General features: G+C 36.7%; 1 protein-coding gene across 1 annotated transcript in view; it reads left to right on the top strand.

The window, feature by feature from the left end:
• UGCG (UDP-glucose ceramide glucosyltransferase) overlaps positions 1 to 14,212 on the top strand; it is a 42,694-nt gene extending 28,482 nt beyond the window's left edge. The window contains exons 3-9 of the mRNA XM_026713407.2: positions 1,524 to 1,626; positions 3,927 to 4,028; positions 5,293 to 5,405; positions 6,757 to 6,935; positions 8,010 to 8,096; positions 9,596 to 9,785; positions 11,663 to 14,212. Of these exons, the coding sequence (XP_026569192.1) occupies positions 1,524 to 1,626; positions 3,927 to 4,028; positions 5,293 to 5,405; positions 6,757 to 6,935; positions 8,010 to 8,096; positions 9,596 to 9,785; positions 11,663 to 11,833 (945 nt within the window). The 3' untranslated portion in view covers positions 11,834 to 14,212. The remainder of the gene's footprint in view (positions 1 to 1,523; positions 1,627 to 3,926; positions 4,029 to 5,292; positions 5,406 to 6,756; positions 6,936 to 8,009; positions 8,097 to 9,595; positions 9,786 to 11,662) is intronic.
• Positions 14,213 to 22,257: the final 8,045 nt, after the last annotated feature.

Here is a 22,257-nt window from a genome sequence, read left to right as displayed (position 1 = left end):
CATATTTCTTGACTGCTTGTTCCTTTACGTTGAATCTTCGTTGCTAATTTTGAGGCTGGTTCCATCTGTTGCCATGAGTTTGGTCTTCTTTATATTTAATTTTAGTTCCATTTTTTCACCTTGCTCCTTAACTTTCATTACTAAAGTTTTCAGATCTTTTGCATGTTTGAATAACAGAATTAGCATTATGCAGGTTATTGATGTTTCTTCCTCCAATATTAAAAACATGCTTGTCTTCTAATCCAAGTTCCATTAATACACATTCAGCATTTAATACCTTAAATTCCTACAGAAAATGTATTGCTTAAATTTCTTCAACAATATAACCAAACTAATTCTAAGCCAAGAAATTAAAGGACAAGTTATAGAAATATATATTGATAGCAATTTAAACTTCCTTTGAAATTCCATTTGTGTTTATTAAAATGCACTTTTAAAAAGATTCCTAAAGCAAAGATGTGTGTTTAAATATCAGGGATATATAAAAATATAATTGTGAAAATCAGGTATCTTTATTTAACTGTTTCCAATATACCCTGTGCCAAAAAAAAAAAAAATGCTTTCAATGCCTTAGAAAACTTTGGTAGAAGCTATCTGCAGAAATGTTCTTCCTGTATGGTCCATCCTATGCAAGGGTGGGGATTCTACCAGTTCGGACCGGTTCTATAGAACTGGTTGTTATGATTCTGCACAGTTCGGAGAACCGGCAAATCGTGTCCCTGGCTGTCCCCGCCCCATTCTTCCCTACTCCTTAAGGTTCTTTTTCCCCCCCTCCCGACGATCAGCTATTCCTATGATCAGCTGTGCCGGGATTCCCCCGCTGTCTTACTGCTTCGCCAAGGAGGCTTCCCTGAGGCCCAGGAAAGCAAAAAATGGAGGGGGGGGGCGCAGCACACACACACACACACACACACACATCCATGCTCCATTTTTTGCCTTCCTGGAAGCAAAAATGTCCCCCCCCCCCAGGCAGCTTCCCTGAGGCCCAGAAGGCCCCAAAATGGAGTGTGGGGGGTGCTGTGTGCCCTTTCCAGGCTTTTTTCCCCTGAGCTCCGGGGAGCAAAGCCTTCTGGGAGCAAAAATGACCCCCAGGAGGCTTCCCTGGGGCCCAGAAGGGGCAAAGGGGGGGGGTTGCTGAAAAAAACGCACCCACACAGTCACACACCCATGCTCACCTAGCCACGCCCACAGAACCGGTTGTTAAATATTTTAAATCCCACCTATGATTTTAAATAACATATGGAGTGTCTTTTGCAGGCTTTGTTGTAGAAATATGTACTATTCGCCTTTTTCTGTTGTGAGGCCTACTTTATAGAATAAACATCTATTGGAATTGAGACATGCCCCTTATTAAAGTTCAGGAGAGGCTCCAAATATCTTCTTAAATTTTTAGTGACTTTTAGAGTTTTGTCATTTTGTTAGCTAGTATATTGTAAACTGTCCAAAATGGGTAAGAATTGTTGATAAATTCATTTGCTAAATTAATACATATAACATCTTGCATTGTTTCTCTTTGCTCCCAGTATGAAGTGCTTCTTTGTGTGCAAGATCATGATGATCCTGCCATTGATGTCTGTAAAAAGCTGCTTGGAAAATACCCCAACATTGATGCAAGATTATTTATAGGTAAGAAAAGTTATAAAATTCCTTTTTAATAATTGCTTAGAAAAGTTGTTAAAGAAACTGACTGAAGGAGGGAGAGAAATCTGGAATAAGTTAATATTCTTTCCACTTTGACAGAAAGTTATTTTTGTATTGAAATATGTGTTGATTCATAATTCATAATTCATGGAAATTTTGAAATTTTGAAATTTCTACAAATTTATTTGTGTATATTATAAAAGCATATGAGAGTTCAAGTACAATTCCCTAGGTTCTCCATCCAAACTAGTAGTAAAAATGTCATTTGTCCTTACTGAAAATGAACCAGTGTGCTGGTGGCATGTTATTCCTATACGTTTTTCCTGCTGGGCTTCTTCTGAGAACAGGACTGAGCAGTAGTTATATTACTCTATGCTAATGAATCTATTTCCATAACAGCAGCTCTGTATGGTAGTTTGAGCTAAGAGAAAGGGATACGACTAAAATTACTAAGTGAGCCAAGAAAGAACAGTTTGGATTTGCCCCTAAGTAAAATCTATGTGAAGGTTTCTTGGTTTGTTTTGCTGATCCTTACAGAAGGAACCAAATAAGAATTACTGCATTTGCTTACTTCTGTTAAACCTATAGCTTATATATATTATACATTTATAGCAAAATATCATTCTTCAGGTCACAGGCAAGAATTCTGGATAAAGTTGCTGGGTGAAGAGCTTAAGACCACAAGCACGAATATTTATCTCAGTTTTATTCATAAAACTGTGCGTGCATGAGTAGTTGTGTGTGCACAAGTAGTTGCAGACAAAACTTAAGACACCCTACCCTGATCAAGCTGTATGTTTCAATGAATACTAAGTGAACAGAATTTAACACTACATCTACATGTTATAGAGTTAAACACAGTTCGGTCTTTAAATCTGAATGTATACGTACTATTATGTCTAGTTGACAAAGAATATAGCAGGTATAAAAGTTGAACAACATTTTCAGTTGATTCAGTGTGATTTTATTTTTACTATAAAGTTGTTAATAAGGTCTCAAAAGACGATTGACTCATTTGGTGTATAGTTAAGTATGTTAAAACACGTATACAGATGAATGACTTCTCATTTCTCAAATTGAGATTCCTCTTTCTGCTTTCAACAGTCATAGACCTCCTTTAAGCAGCTTTCAGAGCATATGAAAGTGAAGGTAATTCACTCAATGCAAAGCAGGGTGTGACTGTGAAAGGTCTGCATTTTCAGCCTGAGAAAAGTTAAGAAATGAAAGTTACATGGAACAATAGAACATAGATCTTGAAAACTAAGAAACATTGATGCTAGAAATGAAAACCAGATAGGTTTGCAAAACAGAACCCACAGACCAATGCAGATAAGCTGCTGACAAGTTTTGCTGCCACTGGAGTTGTTCACATGTTCACAGTACAGGATTGCAGTGATCTGCATGAGAGACTTGGCAAATGAAATCTCTTCTTTGATCTCAATATAAAAATCACTGTGCAAAATATGCAGAAGAAAAGCATGATTAACTTGAAATGTTTTGGAACAAAGTGCTTTAGAACAATGAAACAACACTTGAATTGTTCAGCGATAACCAGGCAAAATACAACTGGGGTGGGTGGGCAAAAAGAGTAAAGTATTTGAAGAAGAAAAACCTTGCCAACCATTAAGCATGGGAAGAGTGACTTTGTTTTGCTTAGTGATTATGTGACAGCTACTATCACAGGAAATGCTGTGTAGGTTGAAGAAAGAGTGAGTTTGACAAAATATTAAGAAATCATAGGAGCCTGGTATCCCACAATCAATGAAGAAGCTGAAAATAATAGTCGAAAATAACTCCATGATGTACTTATAGGAAAGTTTAAACCTCCAGTCTTGAATATTATTTAAAATCTATGAAGAAAGCTTAAACATGCAATCAATGCATGTAGGAGACTTAAGAAAATTTCTGATCTAGAAGACTAAAGAAAAATTTGGAAGCTTATTTCTGGAAAATGAGATGTTACAAACTCCTGACTGAAAAGATATCCAAACTTCTGAATCTACCATATTTTCATATTTTGAACCTATAAACAACTGCACACAAATACGAAGTATACAATCAAATTTGCAGAAGAGTACCATGAACTTTAGACTATTGTAGAGGCTGTGTTAGGTTCTGTTCTCTTGTAGATACAGTGAAACATACAATTTGAATAAAGGTACCTTACCTTTTTCAAGCAACTCTGTATGGTATATGGATAGATGGATGAATAAATTCAGCAGAGTTTGCACAATACTTATGTCTCGTTAGTAGTAATGACTAACAACTTAGATGTTATTTTTAAGGTGGTAAAAAAGTTGGAATAAATCCAAAGATCAACAATTTGATGCCAGCATATGAAGTTGCCAAATACGATCTCATATGGATCTGTGATAGTGGCATTAGAGGTAAGTGATTTCTTTCAGTGCCACAGAATGTTATTTTGGAAAAGTTCCTGATTGAAGCTATTGAAATAAGTAACATAATAATATTAAATGTTGCTGGTATCATGCACTTAATCAAATTACATTCTGCCAAGAAGACATTAGAAATTTTGTGGAAATAGAATTATAGTCATTCTCATAGGCACAGGTAACATGAAACATATGGAAGCAAATACTGTCAGATGGTTGTTTGATTTTTTTGGAGCTTTTAAGTCAGGGGTGTCAAACTGGCAGCCCAATGGCCATATACATCATGTGTAGGACACGCCCACTTCAGCTCTGCAATTGGGAAAAGTGTCACGAAACAATGTGACACAGTGAGTTTGACACCCATGCTTTAAATCATTCCCTAGCAGACAGTCATGAGGGGAAGAATGCCTGTTCTCAAAATCAGTAATGGAAATTACTGTTCAAAAATATCATTGTATTCATTAGGAAAAATTGAGACAAACTGTTGGGGTTGCTTCTTGCGATCCTGTGTAGTCTTCCAATTGAGCTCTACAATGTCTGTCTATCTATCTATCCTAGAAGGGTTGGCATGTTTCAAGGCAAGTCATTGCACAATAACTACCTGTGTAGCTTCATCTTTATTTCTAAGAAGGTAATTCTTAAATAATAAAAATGATGCTAGTGCTGGTTTGATGACCCTAAGGCATGAAAGATGTACTTGGGACAACCATGCTCTATGTCAGCCCAATCCATCTCACAAAGTGGTTATTTTGAGGAAAATAGGAGGCATGAGCATTATGTACACCTGCTTGAGTGATCCAAAAATAAAAGTAGGATATAAATATGTTATGAATGTATGCCAACTTTCCATTTATGTATCTAGATGGAACAGGATTTCTTTCAGATTCCAAGTTAGATGTCCTGGAGGCAAGTCATTGGGGAACTCCCACAATAGTGTTTTTTTTTTCCTTTCAATTCTTGCATTTGCTATTTGCAGGATAGCAACTAGCTCAGTTGGATGGTATTTATTCTCCGGACTCTGATTACTGCTATAATTACTGAGTTATCAAGTCAAATTAGGACTCTGTAACAAAAAATTAATTTCCCTCACTTTTATAATGTTCAGCAAAGCAGCCAGAACTAGGAAAACACATTGGGGTTGTTGTTTTTTGTTAGATAATAAGATTTCATACTGTGAGGTAGTAACCTGATACTTGAGAGTAACTTTTTCTTTTTAAAACATTAAGCCATTGATGTTAACCAGCGTTCTTATTTTCAGTTAATCCAGATACACTTACAGATATGGCCAATCAAATGACTGAAAAAGTTGGTTTGGTTCATGGCCTGCCTTATGTAGCAGATAGACAGGGCTTTGCTGCCACTCTAGAACAGGTAAGTTTTTGTTTGTTTGCTCAGTTTCGTAGACTTAAATTTTTGTAAATTATAATAGTTTAAAGCTGAAAAAAGAATCAGTAAATGTAAACATCTTACTATAAAAAATATTCACTATTGTAGTAAAATTGGTTCCATGTTTTCCCTTCATATATTAACTCCAAAATATTATTCTAGATAGTCTGATATTTGTGAATAGTGATATTTAACTATCAGTACTTTGCTGCCAATTCATTATGCAAAAAGTTTATTACTTTTACATGTAGCATTTTACATGGAGGGCTTTCTAATAGCTTTGAGTGAAAAGGCTGTTGCATTTCCTCCTGATGATTCACTCATTGTAGCATATATTTTTGTAGGAGGCCATTGCTTGCAGCGTTTAATAACTTCTTTGGAGTTCTGAATTTTAATACATTGTTAGTACCACAGAGGTAGTAATTTTTAAATTTGGATGAACTCACAGATTTATAAAGGATTGCATGAACTCAAGTTTCCTAAATGGCAAATATAGCAGCGTTAATTCATATACAATGGCACATTGACAATAAAGGAATCAATTGTTTGTAGTTAGTTCCTGAGCAGATGTTGCTCTCTAATTTGAAATTTCAGGCTTTTTGCTTTGTTAACTTTACGCCTTAATGCTGAATTGAATAGTGCTTGCTGTCACAACATTTTTGTTGCTAATTCAAGTACAAACATCATATATAGTACAAAGAAATAGTTTACTGTTATTGGATTAGAAAAAATAGTATTAGAGAAAAATATTTGTAATACTTTTTACTTTATTGCATCCCTCTTTTCTTTCTCCCATTTTCCCCTTTTATTGCTGTACCCAATAATTTCTATTGTACTTACGTTGACCTTGTAGTCATTTAACTAATACCAAGAAAAAAACTTTTGTAGATGAACAAAAAAACTGAAAAGTGACAATATAGATAAATTCATTGAACTGCTTTATGTTGTGGGCTCATTTCATGTGAAGTAGGTAAATGAATAATTGTTTATCAATTTCTATATGTTCACTAACAGAAGAAGTGATGAAGTACTCTTAAGAACTTCAGTTTTAAGATAATCTACATTCAGATCAATACAGAAACAATGGCAATCTTTATTTAGAGATTTGCATTAAATAATAAGAATGACTGCATAATGAGAAAGTTCTTTTGTATATAAATGAGCAAGATGTTACAAATGGCTGGAAAAATCCAAGGAAGCTCAAACATTTACTACATATCTTTATTAAGACTGTGCGACCTCTGTAATTTGTGCAGGCAGATATTTGAATATCTGTGCAAGTGTTAAATGTAAGGGGCACTACAGGACCATGACCAAGGCATGCTTTTTTTTAAAGGTATATTTTGGTACTTCCCATCCAAGGACCTACATTTCTGCCCACATAACTGGCTTTAAATGTGTAACAGGGATGTCTTGCTTGATGCGAAAAGATGTTTTGGACCAAGCTGGAGGACTTATAGCTTTTGCACAGTATATTGCTGAAGATTACTTTATGGCTAAAGCAATAGCTGACAGGTATGATGATAATGTTCTCAGGAAAAGTTTACCTTTAGTGTTTATCATCATCTGCCATGTTTTTTCTTGTTTTTTACAGTAGAGTTCTAGCACATATTATTAAGGGTTTAAAGAAAGTAAAAAGGATCACTTACCCATGTCACTATGCCATCAGAAGAGTAAACTAGCCTATGAACTAAGGATTTCAACTTAAATTGTTATGGGTGCTACCTTAGCACTCATTTGCTAGTCTGAAGGTTGCAACACTAAAGCTTTTTCATACAGTAATATCAAAATTTCAAAAATATAACTGCATACAATTAAAAATAAATTTATTAAATTACTGCAAAACATAAATATTTTTCTTATATTTAACTCTGGTCTCTTGGCAGTATGTGTATTGCAGTATGACCCTCAAAATGCAATTTTGAGACTTCTGACATAGACTGTTTTTAAAAATTGCAATAAGGGATGTTGGGGCAATTCTTTAGATGTTCTCTATTTTCATATAATTATTTACAGCACTTAGCTAAAGCTCTCCTACATCTGAAAGGAATTTGTCTCATTTATTTTTCAAAGAAATCTGAAACTTTATTCATGTTTTTCTAGTTAACAGGATGATTAGAAGAAATAAGCAATCATGATATTGGTCCTGTGGTTAATCATTCAGTGTCTATATATTTTGATTATATTGATTTATTGTATTGATTAAATGAATTAATAGCCACTCACATATAAACTATGTGAAATATAGAAAAGTTACATGTTAAACAGAAAACTTTCTCCTGACATGGTATTCTAATTATATGTGTTTAAAGAATATTTAAACTGTGCCTATAGTTGTTTTTTGTTTAGTTAGAGCTGCCCTGCTCAGTTTGTATGAGAGCATTAGAAATGTAAGACACAGACAACCGTTCTAATTTGTTTGTATAGAATGGCTTTTAGGGTCAAATCTAAAGCACCGTGACAGTAGTTATGAAGTATTTAAAAAGCAAATTCAATTAGTGTTTAACTTTCCAATGTTTAAAGAAAAAATGGCTAACCAACATCCTTCAACAATGTGATTATTTATCTTGGTTATATTCCTTCTTTCAGAGGTTGGAAATTTCAAATGGCTTCACAAGTTGCAATGCAAAACTCTGGCTCTTATTCAATTTCACAGTTTCAGTCCAGAATGATAAGGTAAAAAAAATCCAACTTTTTATTATCTCATTTATTGACACCTTCAATTTGGCATATGTTTTAGGTCAAAGAAGTTCCATTCAAAATGAATAAAATATATAATTCTATTCACTCTTGAGTTTTTTTCAGTCAACTGTGGATTTTTGACAGCTTATTTGGATTTCATTTTTTAATATTGTGTGATTAAAATTGTATTAATAAATTAATTAAGCCATGTACTAATAAATATTTCAAATTTTCTGAAACATTCTCTATTTTGTTTGATTTTGTAATTAATATCTAGACTCGAATTTGGCTTTCAAGTCATGTCAGATGAAAGTGGTCTTTATATGCATTATTAACATAGTGGCCAGCTGCATGCCAGTCATAATTAGTTTAGGCGAATCATCTTTTGTAGAGAAAAATGTACAAACAGCTTAGGCATGAAAGATATCGTTTTTTTAAAAACTAAAACCCTGAGATTCATTAAGTAAAGGCAGACACAAAATTATGCTGGGAATGAAACAAATGAAGATGAAATCAATTACCTTCTACATTGTAAGCTACAATACATATTATGTTGAATTTTGTTTGTATTGTGTGAGCTTGTAAATGAAAAGATTTGATTGGGGTGTATGTGGACACAATTACATCAAAGCAATGACTCTTCTGCTCTAAGTTGGTTGTTACTAAATATGAGCATTTAAAAAGCAATCATGTACGAGTCAGAGCATAATGATTTTGATTGTACCTGGATTTGGTATTTGTCCTAGAGAAGTCTGGTTTCAGCAGATTGTCCTTGATGCTAATTCTGAAATCTATTTGTTTGTTTGATGTGCTAGAAATCACAATTAACTTCAGATTCGTTTCTGGTTTGTGTTAGTTCTAACATGGTAGATGATATTGCAGAGTTGTGGCAAACTACACAGAGTTGGATCTGAAGTATTTAATGTGAAGGATGTAGGGTTAGGATTTGAGTTAGATTTTCAACAGGTAAATTATTGTTTATAGATCTGTCACTCTATTATAGTCCCCTTGTTTTCTTCAAATTCAAGTTTACCGAGGTAAAATTTATTAGATCTACGTCAATCTGTTTTCATCTAATCATATATTTTATTTAAGAAAAAGTGCTGGCAACTGTTAAAATGTGGCTGTTAGTACAATGTAATCCATAAAGTAAAATGAGTTAATTCATTGTCAGCCTGAAAATGTTACCCTTTAAGGAATTCTAATCTCATTTGCTTTTTAATCCAGCATTACTCTAACTCCAATTCTTGTAGTTCAGCATTGAGATACAGAGTATTCTGTAGTGTCCACTCCTAAATAAGAATAAATAAAATTGCAGTCTTACCTTTGATGCTCAAAAAGGAAAGAATACCAGCTTTAAAAAATCCATTTTATATCAGATTTCCCGTAGATCAGCAGAAGTCTTTTAAAATTAACTTTCATTTATCAATTTCTGAATGCAGTTATATTAATTTCTCCTGTTTAAATATATTTTTTTAATTTCTTAAATATAGGTGGGCCAAACTACGGATTAACATGCTTCCAGCCACAATAATCTGTGAGCCAATCTCAGAATGCTTTGTTGCGAGTTTGATTATTGGATGGGCAGTTCATCATATGTTCAAATGGGATATAATGGTGTTTTTTATGTGTCATTGTTTGGCATGGTTTATATTTGACTACATTCAACTCAGGGCTGTCCAGGTAGGTTCTGCTAAATGGAGACTCAGATATAATAAAATTTCTTTTGTAAATTAATTACCATGCTTTTTTGCATGAATATTTTAAAACCATTATAACATTTTAAGTGTATCTGTAAATTCAGAACGAAGACTATGCAAAATGCAAATACTAATGTATTTTTGTGTCATGAGTAGCACAGTTTCATGCAATAGAACATTTTAAAACATTTAGCCATTTGATTGATATGAAAGATTGAAGGTCACAAATATTCTCAAAGACATCTACCAACTTTTTTGGATTAAATGAGCCAGAAATTTGAGTTGGCAATCTGTCCTATATACAAATTGGATAATATATATTATTAAGAGTAATAATTAACATCTAACTGAGGGTATTTGGATTATAATCAATGGGGATGTTATCTGAGTGGAAAGATCTTCTGTTGAAGACATCTAAGGTTTTGCTTAATTCCTTTTCTTTCTTATGTTGTCTGTTCTCCCCCCTCTCCCCCCCCCCCAAAAAAAAATCTAGAGAGTTAAAAAATCTCTGGGACAGAGAAGGAATGTCATAAAAGCTGGGGGTTAGGTGTCTGAAATCTGGATGAGGAATTTAAGCAAACAGTGTCACAAAGAGTAATTATGCATGTACATGTAGTCCTTGACTTAACAACAGTTCATTTAGTGACCATTTGAAGTTACAACGGCACTGAAGAAAAGTGAGATGACCATTTTTCACACTGATGACCACTGCAACATCCCCACGGTCACATGGTTTAAATTCGGATGCTTGACATCTGACTCCCCATTTATGATGGTTGAAGCCTCCGGGGCTCAGATCCCCTTTTGCGACCTTCTGACAAGCAAAGTGAATGGGGAAACCAGATTCACTTAACAACTGTGTTCCTAACCTAAGAACTGCAGTGATTTACTTAACAAATGTGCCGAGAAAAGTCGTAAAATGGGGAAAAAAATTTTTTTTAACAAATTTCTCACTTAACATAAATTTTGGTCTCGGTTGTGATCATAAATTGAGGACTACCTGTAAACACTGTAGAAACAAGGCTATGTAGGGTTCCTTCAGCATGTCCCTCTGAGTCCATAACATGAAGCTAGTATAGTAAAATTGTCTTCTGGTGATCCATTTATGTACCCAGAAGACTTTGAAGAAGGAGTGTGCTTTTTGGCTGCGGTTACAGGTAGTCCTTGACTTACAACCTTTTGTTTAGTAACTATTCAAAGTTACAGTGGTACTAAAAAATAGTGATTCTCACACTTAAGTCACAACATCGCCCCGGTCACACGATCACAACTCAGACACTTAGCAACCAGCATAATCATCATTTGCAATCATTTGAGCTGGTTTCTGAGAAGCAAAGTCAATAGTGGAAGCCAGATTCATTTAACAACTGTAGTGATTTGCTTAACCATGGCAAAACGATAGTAAAATCAGGCATGACTCACTTAACAACTGCCTTGCTTAGCAATGGAAATTCTGGTCCCAGTTGTGGTCATGAGTCGAGGACTACCTGTATTTAGCCTCTTTGTACCACAAATGTAGAGTGGGTCTACATAGTGAAAGCACCATGTTAAATGATTTATGCAAAGTTTTCAGGATCCTAATTAGTCTGTGTAAAACTAAAAGTGTTGACATGCATACTTTTATTAAAGATTCTAATAGTGCCTTTAGTTCCTAATTAACTTAGAATAGTTGTTTCTTAAAAATATGAGCTACAGATTCGCCTGGAGTATTAGAAATAATAGCTAAAAAGTAGCTGCTAAGCTACTTATTTTTTCTGCATCTTATAGTAATCTTTTTTAATTTAAGCTTATTAAGTAAATATTTAAATTAGTTGGTGAAATTGTTACTAATTATGAACTTCTGTTCATATAATCCCTTAGGGCAGTGCTCTGTGTTTCTCAAAACTTGACTATGCAGTTGCATGGTTCATCAGAGAATCCATGACGATATACATTTTCCTCTCAGCTTTGTGGGATCCTACTATTAGCTGGAGGACAGGACGCTACAGATTACGCTGTGGAGGCACTGCAGAAGAGATCCTTGATGTATAGCCACAGCTTTGTGACTGTGTATTTCAAGAAAAGAGAAAAGAGAAAGTATCACAAATTATGTTTATATAAATGCTTTTAAAAGATCTACCTTCAATAGTTTTATTACCTGTATGTTTTCATATCTGTTCTCTAATTTATTTTGCATGGCACTTGCATCTGTGAAAAAAAACTACATCTATAGTCTTGGCCAAATGGTACCTTGTTTTTATGTACAAAATCAAATCAAGAGGATTGGTTCCAGGATTTTCTTAGGAATGTTCTGCAGCAAGTTCTACAAACAGCATCTTTCAGTATAGCAAAAGCTACTCTATTAATCAAAGGACATAATCCACTGGGAATAAATTCTGCGTAGGTCCACTGCAAAATCTATGGGATGTATGCCAAGCACAGTTATTCGTTTGTTCCAGATGGTTTTCTGGTCATTGGACTGCATTCACTAAAAGGCTAACCATGTAAATACAAGAGCAGTTAGCTTTGGAAAGCACAAATGGTGGGGCAGAAGGAGAGAAGCTTTTTAGATGATCTATGCCTACCTCTTGCGATTGCTGCAGAGCACATATGAATAGGTAACTCGGCTTTAGGAATAGCAAAATGTGTATCTCTGTCTGGGTATATACAGATTAAATTATTTTGGTCTCTCTGCAGTGAGCCAGAACTTGGATGTGGAACATGGGAAGAATTAGTGCTTCAATGGGGGGCATCTTTTGGCCAACTCTAACTGGTTCTGTCTAGAACCATTTTAATCACTGTGCTGTAATTAGCCTAGCTAATCATCTCCATTCCCATTCTGACTTTTTTAAAGGGGTGTTTTTGTTTCTCTGTAAGTGAACATTTGATAGTTACGGGGAGAGGGGATGCATTTCAGAAACATTTCACATATGACCTATTTTCTTACTGTCTTCTTAAGAATGTAACTTCATGAAGCAGATATTTATTTATTTTTAAAGTGGGCATCTTTCTGTCTACACTAGTCATCCTTAAGTATCAAATTGCAATAGATGTCAGTATATTCAAAGGCAAAGTGAATTTGCTGTTACTGATTTGAACTTGTAAGCTTTAATTATCAACTGGATCTTCTTTTTGGATTTTTCCTTCTATTAATCTGGTCTTTCAATTGGGTTTTTGTATTCAAACTGTAATTGCTACGGTAAAAGAAAAAAATACTAGATAATAACCAATTTGTAAATGCATGCTGTCTCTCCCCTCTCCCCACCCCATTTAACTCAGTTTGTTCTCCCACCCATTATTGGATTGCTCTTAACATGGTGAACTGGACTTGTTTAACTGTGACTTTGATCACAAAGCAAATTGAGAGGGGCACTGCATTAAGCCTTTTGTTTTCTTCTGTATTCATACTTACGTTGCTTCCCCACCCCCCACCCCCCAAAAAATAAGGGGCATGGCATGTTATCACCATAAAGGACATTTGCAAAATCCATTGCCAATAAGACAGCTTTAAGTCCTAGGTTGTGACACTTCTGTGATAAAGAGCATAATTTGTAGCATTTTAGCAATAATTATGAGTATTTATGGAATTGGATGTTTTTCCAATTTACTGAGCCAGTGCATTTAATTGTCTGGTATACACACAGTGTAAAGTAATAAGGTGCGTGTTTGAGCATGCACATTTTTGTGTGCAGACAAATCCTATGAAACATTCCCCAGAGCTTTGTTTGCCTTATGACATTACAGAAATTGTTTTGAAGGGCATCTTTCCCCTTGAACGAAGGCTTTTAATGCATGTTTCATTCTTTACATGTGAATCGGGAAGAGCTGCTTCCTGAGGAAGATTGCAGATTGCAAACTAGTCTGGTTATGAGCCATTCCACTTGTGTTTTTTTATCATGTTTGTTGTTATCACTCATACCTAGCTTAATTTTGCTTATGACGTTGATATATTTCTGTTCGTTCTATGAAGTTTGGTTGATGCCATCCATTGCACTGTTAAAGTGAAGCTTAGCTGACTTGGCTTGATGCTGATCACCATGTGCAGTGTAATACAAAAACCAAAAAGGCTGGACAGACTTCAATGTGTGTATGTGTGTGCACATATGTGTGTGTGAGAGACCTATGAAGAACTATGTAAGAGAAGTACGAGTGTGTGTGTGTGTGTGTGTGTGTGTGTGTGTGCATTAGTGAAACCTTTATGATTTAAAGGAAACTGATGCTTCACCTTAATAAACAACTTAATTTCTTGTATAAGAAATCGGGGTTGATTTTGGAAAAAAAAACCTTAAAAATATTGTAGAAGGGCACTATGACAGAAAAAGCAATGGTTCAAAATGCTTAATCTAGAATTGTCTGTCAACATGTTAAGAATACCATGTTTATTTAAGATTGTCTTGTTTTGTTTAAAAATAAATTTTGAATACAATCATATGTTTTGAGAAAAAGCTTTTATTTATTGCTTTTAGTTTTATTTAATAGCCTGTGATTGCTTCTCATATGGAGATCAGTGCTTTTCATCTTGTGTCGTCTTTACCACGCTCATTTCTATAAAAATGTACTCAATAATTACATCAAATATGATTTTAAAGTTTATCTGTATATGTGTACACACACACACACACACACACACACACACACAGAGCTGTCCCTAATAAAGACAAGCATTTACAGTTGGAGATGAGGTAAATGTTATTTAGAATCATCGGAAATGTGTAAGTTTAATACATTGTCAATTAAAACAATATCAAAAGCATATTAAATGTAAACCATACAGGGTTAAACCAAAAGGCTGATCGGATGCATCTCTTCATAGCATTTCACCTGCTAGCCTTCCTGTGCAATTACTAGTCTTGCATTTCTCTACTAGTCCGTTCTGCCTGTTCTTTGGACTGTAGATGTTTAAACTTCTTGGTCCTGAGGGCAACTGTAACGGTCTCGTGGTTTTCATTAAACTATTAGTGGTACATCTGGCTTTTTAAATAGAGTACACTTGATGCAGTCTGCATGATGATACCTTTAACTCTGTCCACTTTTCAGAACAGGCCTTAACAAGTGGTAGATTGCCGGAATTAATTCATTAAATACAACTTGAAAACTTTAGAGGTGGCCTGGATCTTGCAGTCTGCTGATGTGGAATGATGTTCTGACAGCCCATACGGCGTAACGGGACTAGGTGCACAGGTTGAAGACTGACCAGACCAGCCTGTGATATGTCCAGTACTCAGCACCATGCATGGGCTAAGTGATGACATCTTTTAGGACATGCTGACATACTGTGACATGGTCAAGAAGGCGGTGATAACATGGACCTGGGGTTGTTTTGTACTTGTTTGCAAGTCTGAACACATGTTAGCAACGCACAGGTTGGGCTCGGTACACTTGCTCAGAAGCAGCAAGCCATTGCTGCTTAGTTTTCCCACCCCATGACTCCCAAGAACTCTATCCTAGTTGTCCTGGCTCTAGCGCTGAACTTGTCCAAATTAATGTGTTTGCTGCTGGTGGAGTTGTTCGAAAAATCTGATCCAGGTCTTCGTAGAAATCTTCCTCGTCTTCATCTGGACCCATGAGACTTCGTGTATAGACCACTGACAAGGGTGATATACCTTGCTGAGAAGAAAGCGAAACTTCACAATACAGGTAGTCCTCAACTTACATCCACAATAGAGCCCTAAATTTCTGCTGTTAAGTGAGACATTGGTTAGGTTGAGTTTTGCCCCATTTTATGACCTTTCTTGCCACAATTATTAAGTGAATCATTGCAGTTGATTAGTAACCCCAGTTGTTAAGTGAATCTGGCTTGCCCGTTGATTTTGCTGGTCAGAAGGTTGCCAAAGGTGATCACATGACCTTGGGACACAGCAATGGTCATAAATATGAACCAAGTGCTAAGCATCTGAATTTTGATCACGTGATTATGGAGCTGCTGTCAAAGGTCTTAATTCTCAAAAATAGTCATAAGTTACTTTTTTCAGTGCCATTATTACTGAATGGTCACTAAACGAAGCACCGTAAGTAGAGGGCTACCTGTATTTTCATTTGTTCCAGTGGATAGAGAGGAGACGTTCTTCAGCAGAAGTTTTGATTGCAAAACCTGTTCTGTGAATTCTGTTCTCTCTCTTTGCTTTCCCTTCCCAGAAGAATGTATATCCACTTGCTGCTGCCTGAAGTACACCCTAATCTGCAACCTGAGTGCAGTGATATCAACTCTAACATTGCTATAACGTTGAAATTCAACTGCTCTAAGTGCTGTTCATCTTTGAGGACCTGGTACCTTGTCTCTAATATGCAGATGTTCCACACTCCAATGATAACTTTTCTTTTTTTTGATATGCAACCGCTAAGGCAATGATATGCCATCTAACCAGATGTTGTGAGACAGGGGCAAAGATACCTTTTCTAATCCCTCCTTCAGGTGAAGGTGGACAGCTTTAAAAAGAGTTGTCCAGTCACTCTGAATCCTGCTGGACTTCTCTGCTGCCCAGTGTAGTGAGATGACCAACCACTTTGATCATAAATCCCTAGCAACTTCCCAGTGTTTATGACCCTCACAGTGAGTCACATGATCACTATTTGTAGACTTCACAACTGGCTTCTAACAGAATCCATGGAGAAGCCAGCATTAAAATGGCAAATTTCAGTCACAGGATGCCTTAATTAATAACCATGCTTGATTTGCTTAATAACTGCAATGAAAACGGTGGAAGTCCAGTGTAGCCATGCGACATTTTGCTTGATAACCGCCAAATGTTTGTTATGGCATGGATGTTATGTTTCTAGCATGACCTCAGGTATGGTGCTTTACCTTTCTATATCTAATAAATAACCGTAATAAATGTTGGAAATTATTATAATTTAATAATTATATGACATAATTATAATAAAGGAAAATACAATAAAGGATTGTCTTTATTCAATACATCTGCTGGTGCCAACTCTTATTTTTTCCCTCTACAAAAGTGAACAAACTGCAGTGACAAGAGATTAAACCTGTGTAGACTGAGATTAGGCCTTGAGTGTCAGGGTCACAATTCAGGTGTATCCTGAATTGTGTCAATACTGGATACCATGATTTAATCAGCTGGCTGAAACCAGCAATTAAAATTTATGGGACAACTGCATCATTTTCTGAAGGTATCCTGTCTGGCCTCAAACATTCATCAGGACTCCTTTGTTACAGTCTCATACATACAACCTTTTCTTCTATGAAAGCTATATAGCCCTTTGTAGGAACAGTTCAGGCACTGATGATCAAATATAGAGCCAGCAAAACGTATATAATTTGGAATGAGGTAATTGGGAGATCGACAGAAGCTTGTGATTTCTGACTCGAATTATTGATATATTTGTTGGGAACCCAAGATGCTTCTCTCTGACTTCTATAATTCTGTCTCATGGGTCATTCTCCAGTCTTACAGCCAGCTGTGTAGGACAGATGTTTGTGTTGAGTCATCGATGCTGTTTGGAGCATCAGCTGTGCATAGACTGGAAAGCCACTGCCTCTTCAGGGCTCTTCACATCCAAGCGGTTGGAAGAATGTATTTATTTTCAAGGGCAGAAGTATGAAAACCTCTGACAAGTGAATACTGGAATGTTAGCCATTTCTTCTTTCCTGTGGAAAACCACTTCTTTCTCAAATGGAACGGTTCAGTTTAATGAAATGTTCCCTAAAACATTCACTGAACATAATTTTTTTCTGAGGTTAAATGCTGCTTTTTGATGGAATGGTTTTATGAATATTGGTGTCTCTCGCATATTCTGGGTGAATGCCACATTGCCACATGCTTTCACTTTTTTGATTTCATCACAAATGTAAACTTTCACTCTTCTCCAAACTGGTGTCCTCCAGATGTATTAAAGGCCATGTCAATGAGAATTGAGGTCTCACTAAATTTGGAAGGGTGTCAGATTAGCATAATGCCAATCTAAAATTATTTCTCAGTTTGGAAGGTGAGGAGGAACATTACTGCAAAGACCATTTCTGGCTGTTTATCCCATCCATTTCTCTTTTACTATGTCAAGCCCACAGCCTTCACTTTAATCCATGGATCTGCCTTCCAATCCATACAACGATCCAAAAGATATTGCGGTTTAATATCAGAGTGAAACTAGAAATGTTTCCAATGGGTTTTTATGGAAGGGACTTAGATAAGAAATAGTGGAAATTCGTATTGTATATGGAAACTGGCAAGGTGACCATATGCAAAAAGTTGGAAAGGCAATGAAATACAGTAGAAGATTGAATTATAAAATTAACTGAACTTGCAGAAATGGCTAAACTGACAAATCTGGTGTCGGGCTCCGAGTTCACTACGGAGCCCGTCAGCTCCGAACACACCTCACAGCAAGTCAGCTGGCAGTGGAGAATATCACCTTAGCTCTGCTGACACCTGATCTGTATTGCTCCTTGTGTGCTACCGGATGGGGTTGAAGGTTGCTTTAGAATGTCTCAGCAGAGCTGTGAGCTGCAGGATGGATTCTGAAGCGACTGCAGATTGCAGGATGGGTTCTGAAACAACTGTGGGGCTGGGAATGGCTTTTTTCATGTATTGTTGTGGTACATATTGTTAGAGGGGCTTGGGGCACATATAGGTGGTAATTAAGCATTGAGTTAAGACATTGTGAAAGTGACACCAGGTGGGGATCAGTTAGTGAGGGTCGGAATAGGTTAGGGATGTAGACATAGGGTTAATAGCATTTAGAGATAATAGGTTAGGCGTGGCCAGGAGTAGAATTGCTTATAGACCTGGGTGTGGTGGGGGTGGGGGTGTCTCAGAATAATGATAATAAAAGAAAGAGAGCAAACTGGAACCCAACATTAACCTTGCCTGGCTTTTAGCCATTTTTGCCTGATTAGAATATTTGTTGTTTGCTGATATATTGAATAAACCATCATTGTCCTAAAGAGGAGCTAGAGTTTGGATTCATTTAAAGACAAATCTCCAATACTCAAGGACTGGCTGAGATCTGGTCAGAGAAAAAAACATCAGACTGGAAACCTTATATGGATTTTGCTGAAAGAAGAAAAGATAGAATTGATGATTTCTTGATTTGGGGATTAAAAAGGTCCAAAGATGATGGGGAAAAATAATCTTTGTGTATGTATGAGAGAAAGAGAAAAGGAGAGAGAAGGAATGTGTGTGTACAGAATATACATGAAACAAACTGATGAACTTGCCTTCCAACTAAACTAGAGATTTGCATAGCTATGTAATTCAACTGTGAATCATGTTGGATATTATTATGGATTGGATATAATGTTATATATATTATGCACTCCCAAGCTGCTGGAATATTCTAATGTTGCCAGTTGCAGGCAAAAAGCTGTGTAGGAAAGGAAAAACAAGTTGACTCATCAATAATTCTTAGTTGTTGTGCAAGTTTGCTTCCAACTGCATGGCGTAGGCCAGGGGTGTCCAACCTTGACAACTTTAAGACTTGTGGACTTCAACTCCTAGAATTCCTCAGCCAGCTTTGCTGGCTGAGGAATTCTGGGAGTTGAAGTCCACAAGTCTTAAAGTTGCCAAGGTTGGACACCCCTGGCATAGGCCTTCCTGAATGGCATGCGAAAGTTGGTAATCCAAATATTGGGCTACTGAACCCAGGATTGAAGCTCTCTGCACGCTAGCCTTGAGTGGGATGCCTGATTTCTCAGAGCAGCTGGGAAATGCTACTAAAACAAATACTGTCTAAATCAGAGCAGCCATGAACGTTTCACTTGGGTTGAAGTTCCAGCTTCGAGCAATGAAGCTGAAAGGTAATAATGTGAGAAAAGAAGAAATCTCTGGGTATGGACTTTGGCCCTGGAGGAAAAAAAAACTGCCACAAGCAGACAAAGAAACATTCTTGAAAATGTGTGATGCTTTCAACACCTTGGAGTTTCACAAGATCCCTACACAGAGGAGGAAATTTCTTGGAGTCATATTTCTTTTTTACTGAAATGGACTGTATTGAATGAATTGGAATAATTAAATGGTCCAGGGCTTTAAACTGGATAACTTTTGGACCTGTCTGACTGGGATTATGACCTAGAGGTTTTTAAACATGTTTCATTCCCCGCCCCGACATTTGCTTTGCTTGTATATCCCATATGTGGACAACTGCTGTTAATTCAATTAATGCAGAGCACATACAGATTCTGAATTTTATATGAATTGGAAGACCTGAATATGCACAATTAGGATTAGAGTATTACTGTCCCTGTCTCCTGAACCTCCTGTTTGCATAATCTAAGGAGAACAAAGTGTATATTTTAGGTTAGTTGCTAGGAGGGGCCAAAAAAATGCACATGTAAATGCCATTATGCCTAAGTTTTCAATCTAACATATTAAACAGAGGTATGGTTAAAAAAATAAATGAAGATGATGCAATTGAAATTCCACCCATTTTAAAATGTACATCATGTGTATTCACATTTTTAAAAAGGAGCAAGGCTTCTCTCATATTGTCACAGATATCACCTTGAATCTTTTTTTACCATACCTTTGAGGACACTCTTAAACAACATGCACAGTGTCGCCCAGTGATGGGATTCAGCCAGTTCGCACCACTTCGGGAGAACCGATTGTTAACTTTCTGAGCAGTTTAGTGAACTGATGGTTGGAAGAAATCATTAGGGCGGAGAACCAGTTGTTAAATTATTTGAATCCCACCACTGATGTTGTCCTGGTTTGTCTCCTTTGTTCGCCTTTCTTGAGGCAGCCGGTGTTGATTGGGAGTGAGAGGTCTGATCGTGAACCACTCCTAGTGGGTGGGAGGCCAAGTCCCTCAAGGGTCAGTACTTTCTCTGTTTCTATTTAACATCTACATCCAACAGCTGGGGAAGATCATCTCTCACCATTGTAGAGATATCATCCATATGCTGAAGATATTCAGTTGTATATCTCTGCCTGTGGTGACGCTGCAGTTGCTCTTTCTAGGTGTCTGGAAGATGTTGAGGTCTGGATAGGGAGCAATAGGTTAAAACAAACACTGGCAAGATGAGTGGCTGTAAATCTGGGGTTCTTGAAAGATTACCCCCTTTGGTCATAGATGGGGTTGTACCATCCCACACAGATCTGGTGCATAATCTGGGAGTTCTCTTGGATCACAATTCCAAGCAGATGGAAGTTGTGGTCAGGAGGGTCTTTGCACAGCTGTGTGTTATGTGCCAGTTTCCTGGACCAATAGGCTGCTCTCACGGTCTCCCATGCCCCCTCTCCCATGTTTAGACTATTATCATGTGCTCTACATGGGCTGCCCTTGAAGAGCATCTGGAAGCTTCAGTTGGCTCAAAATGCAGTGGCCTACATGGTTTGTGCAAATACAAATTTGCAAAGGTGTCACCTCTTTTGTGGGGGCTTTTGTGGGTTGCTGATCTGCTTCTGGGTGCAATGCAAGGTATTGCCTTTAAAGCCCTTCATGGTTTGGGTTTATTTAACAGATAATCTCTCCCTAATTACATTTACCTGGCCCACCTGAGCTAGAAGATGGGATGCTGTGGATCCCAATTATCAAATAAGTAGATTTGTTGGGATCTAGGGAAAGGGCCTTCTGTGTGGTGGCTTTGGAACATAATTCCCCCAGATCTAAAACTGATTCCACCTTGTTGCTTTTTTTGTGGGTTTTTTGTGGGGGCATGGCCTTGAAGATCTGGTTTTCTCAGCGGCCTCAGGGCCCCATTCGAAGCCAAATAAGTGGCTCCTTTAACTCTATTGTTGCCATTACAGTGTTGGGGGGGTTGGGGGGGATTTAAATGGGTGATTTTTAAAAATCCACTTTAACAGATGCTTTTTAATGTTGTATGCCACCCGGAGTCACCATATGTGAGTTTGGGGGCTATATAAATTTGTTTAATAAATAACTTATAAAAGAAGGAGCAAGATTCCAAGCATCTAATTTCCAAAACTCATGGGCAAGTCAAGCTGCTCCACAGTTCTTGTTTAAGTCTTCAGTAACTTTAAAAGATGTTATCGTCTTCCGCAGATATAGCATAAAGGAAACTGAAGGTTTCTTCATACCCAAGAAGCTCACGCCTACAATGTCTCTGTTTTTACATGCAAGGAAATCATAACTATCAATCTGGATTAAAAGAAAAGTACATTCACAGCATAATTATATTATCCAGTTAAGGAGATTAAATTAGGAGGGAGGAATATCTAAGGCTGATCATGAATTTAATCCAGGATTTTACACAGTAGAGTCAGTCCTTCAAGTTGAGCTCAGCTCTATGACTGTATGAACCCGTTCATGGCGTATCCAAGGTAGCAGTAAGGAATTGGGCTAAAATGAGGCTTGCCTGCTTGTAGAGTTTGTAAGTTAAGCATGTAGGTTAAGTTGTTTTGTAGGTTAAATTGTTTTGAATTTAGTCAGTCTAGTCAGTCATAGTTCACTGAATGTTATGACCCCAGAAATGTGAGTAAATTCAGAAAATAATGTAACCCTATTTCAAAAACTTCCTAGCTTTCAAGTAAATTATTTAGGGAAATAATTTAGTTTAA

The sequence above is a fragment of the Pseudonaja textilis genome, chromosome 2 (assembly GCF_049901715.1).
Source record: "Pseudonaja textilis isolate UNSWEBS1 chromosome 2, rPseTex1.2, whole genome shotgun sequence".
NCBI lineage: Eukaryota > Metazoa > Chordata > Lepidosauria > Squamata > Elapidae > Pseudonaja > Pseudonaja textilis.
This window is presented reverse-complemented; position numbering and strand designations above follow the sequence as displayed.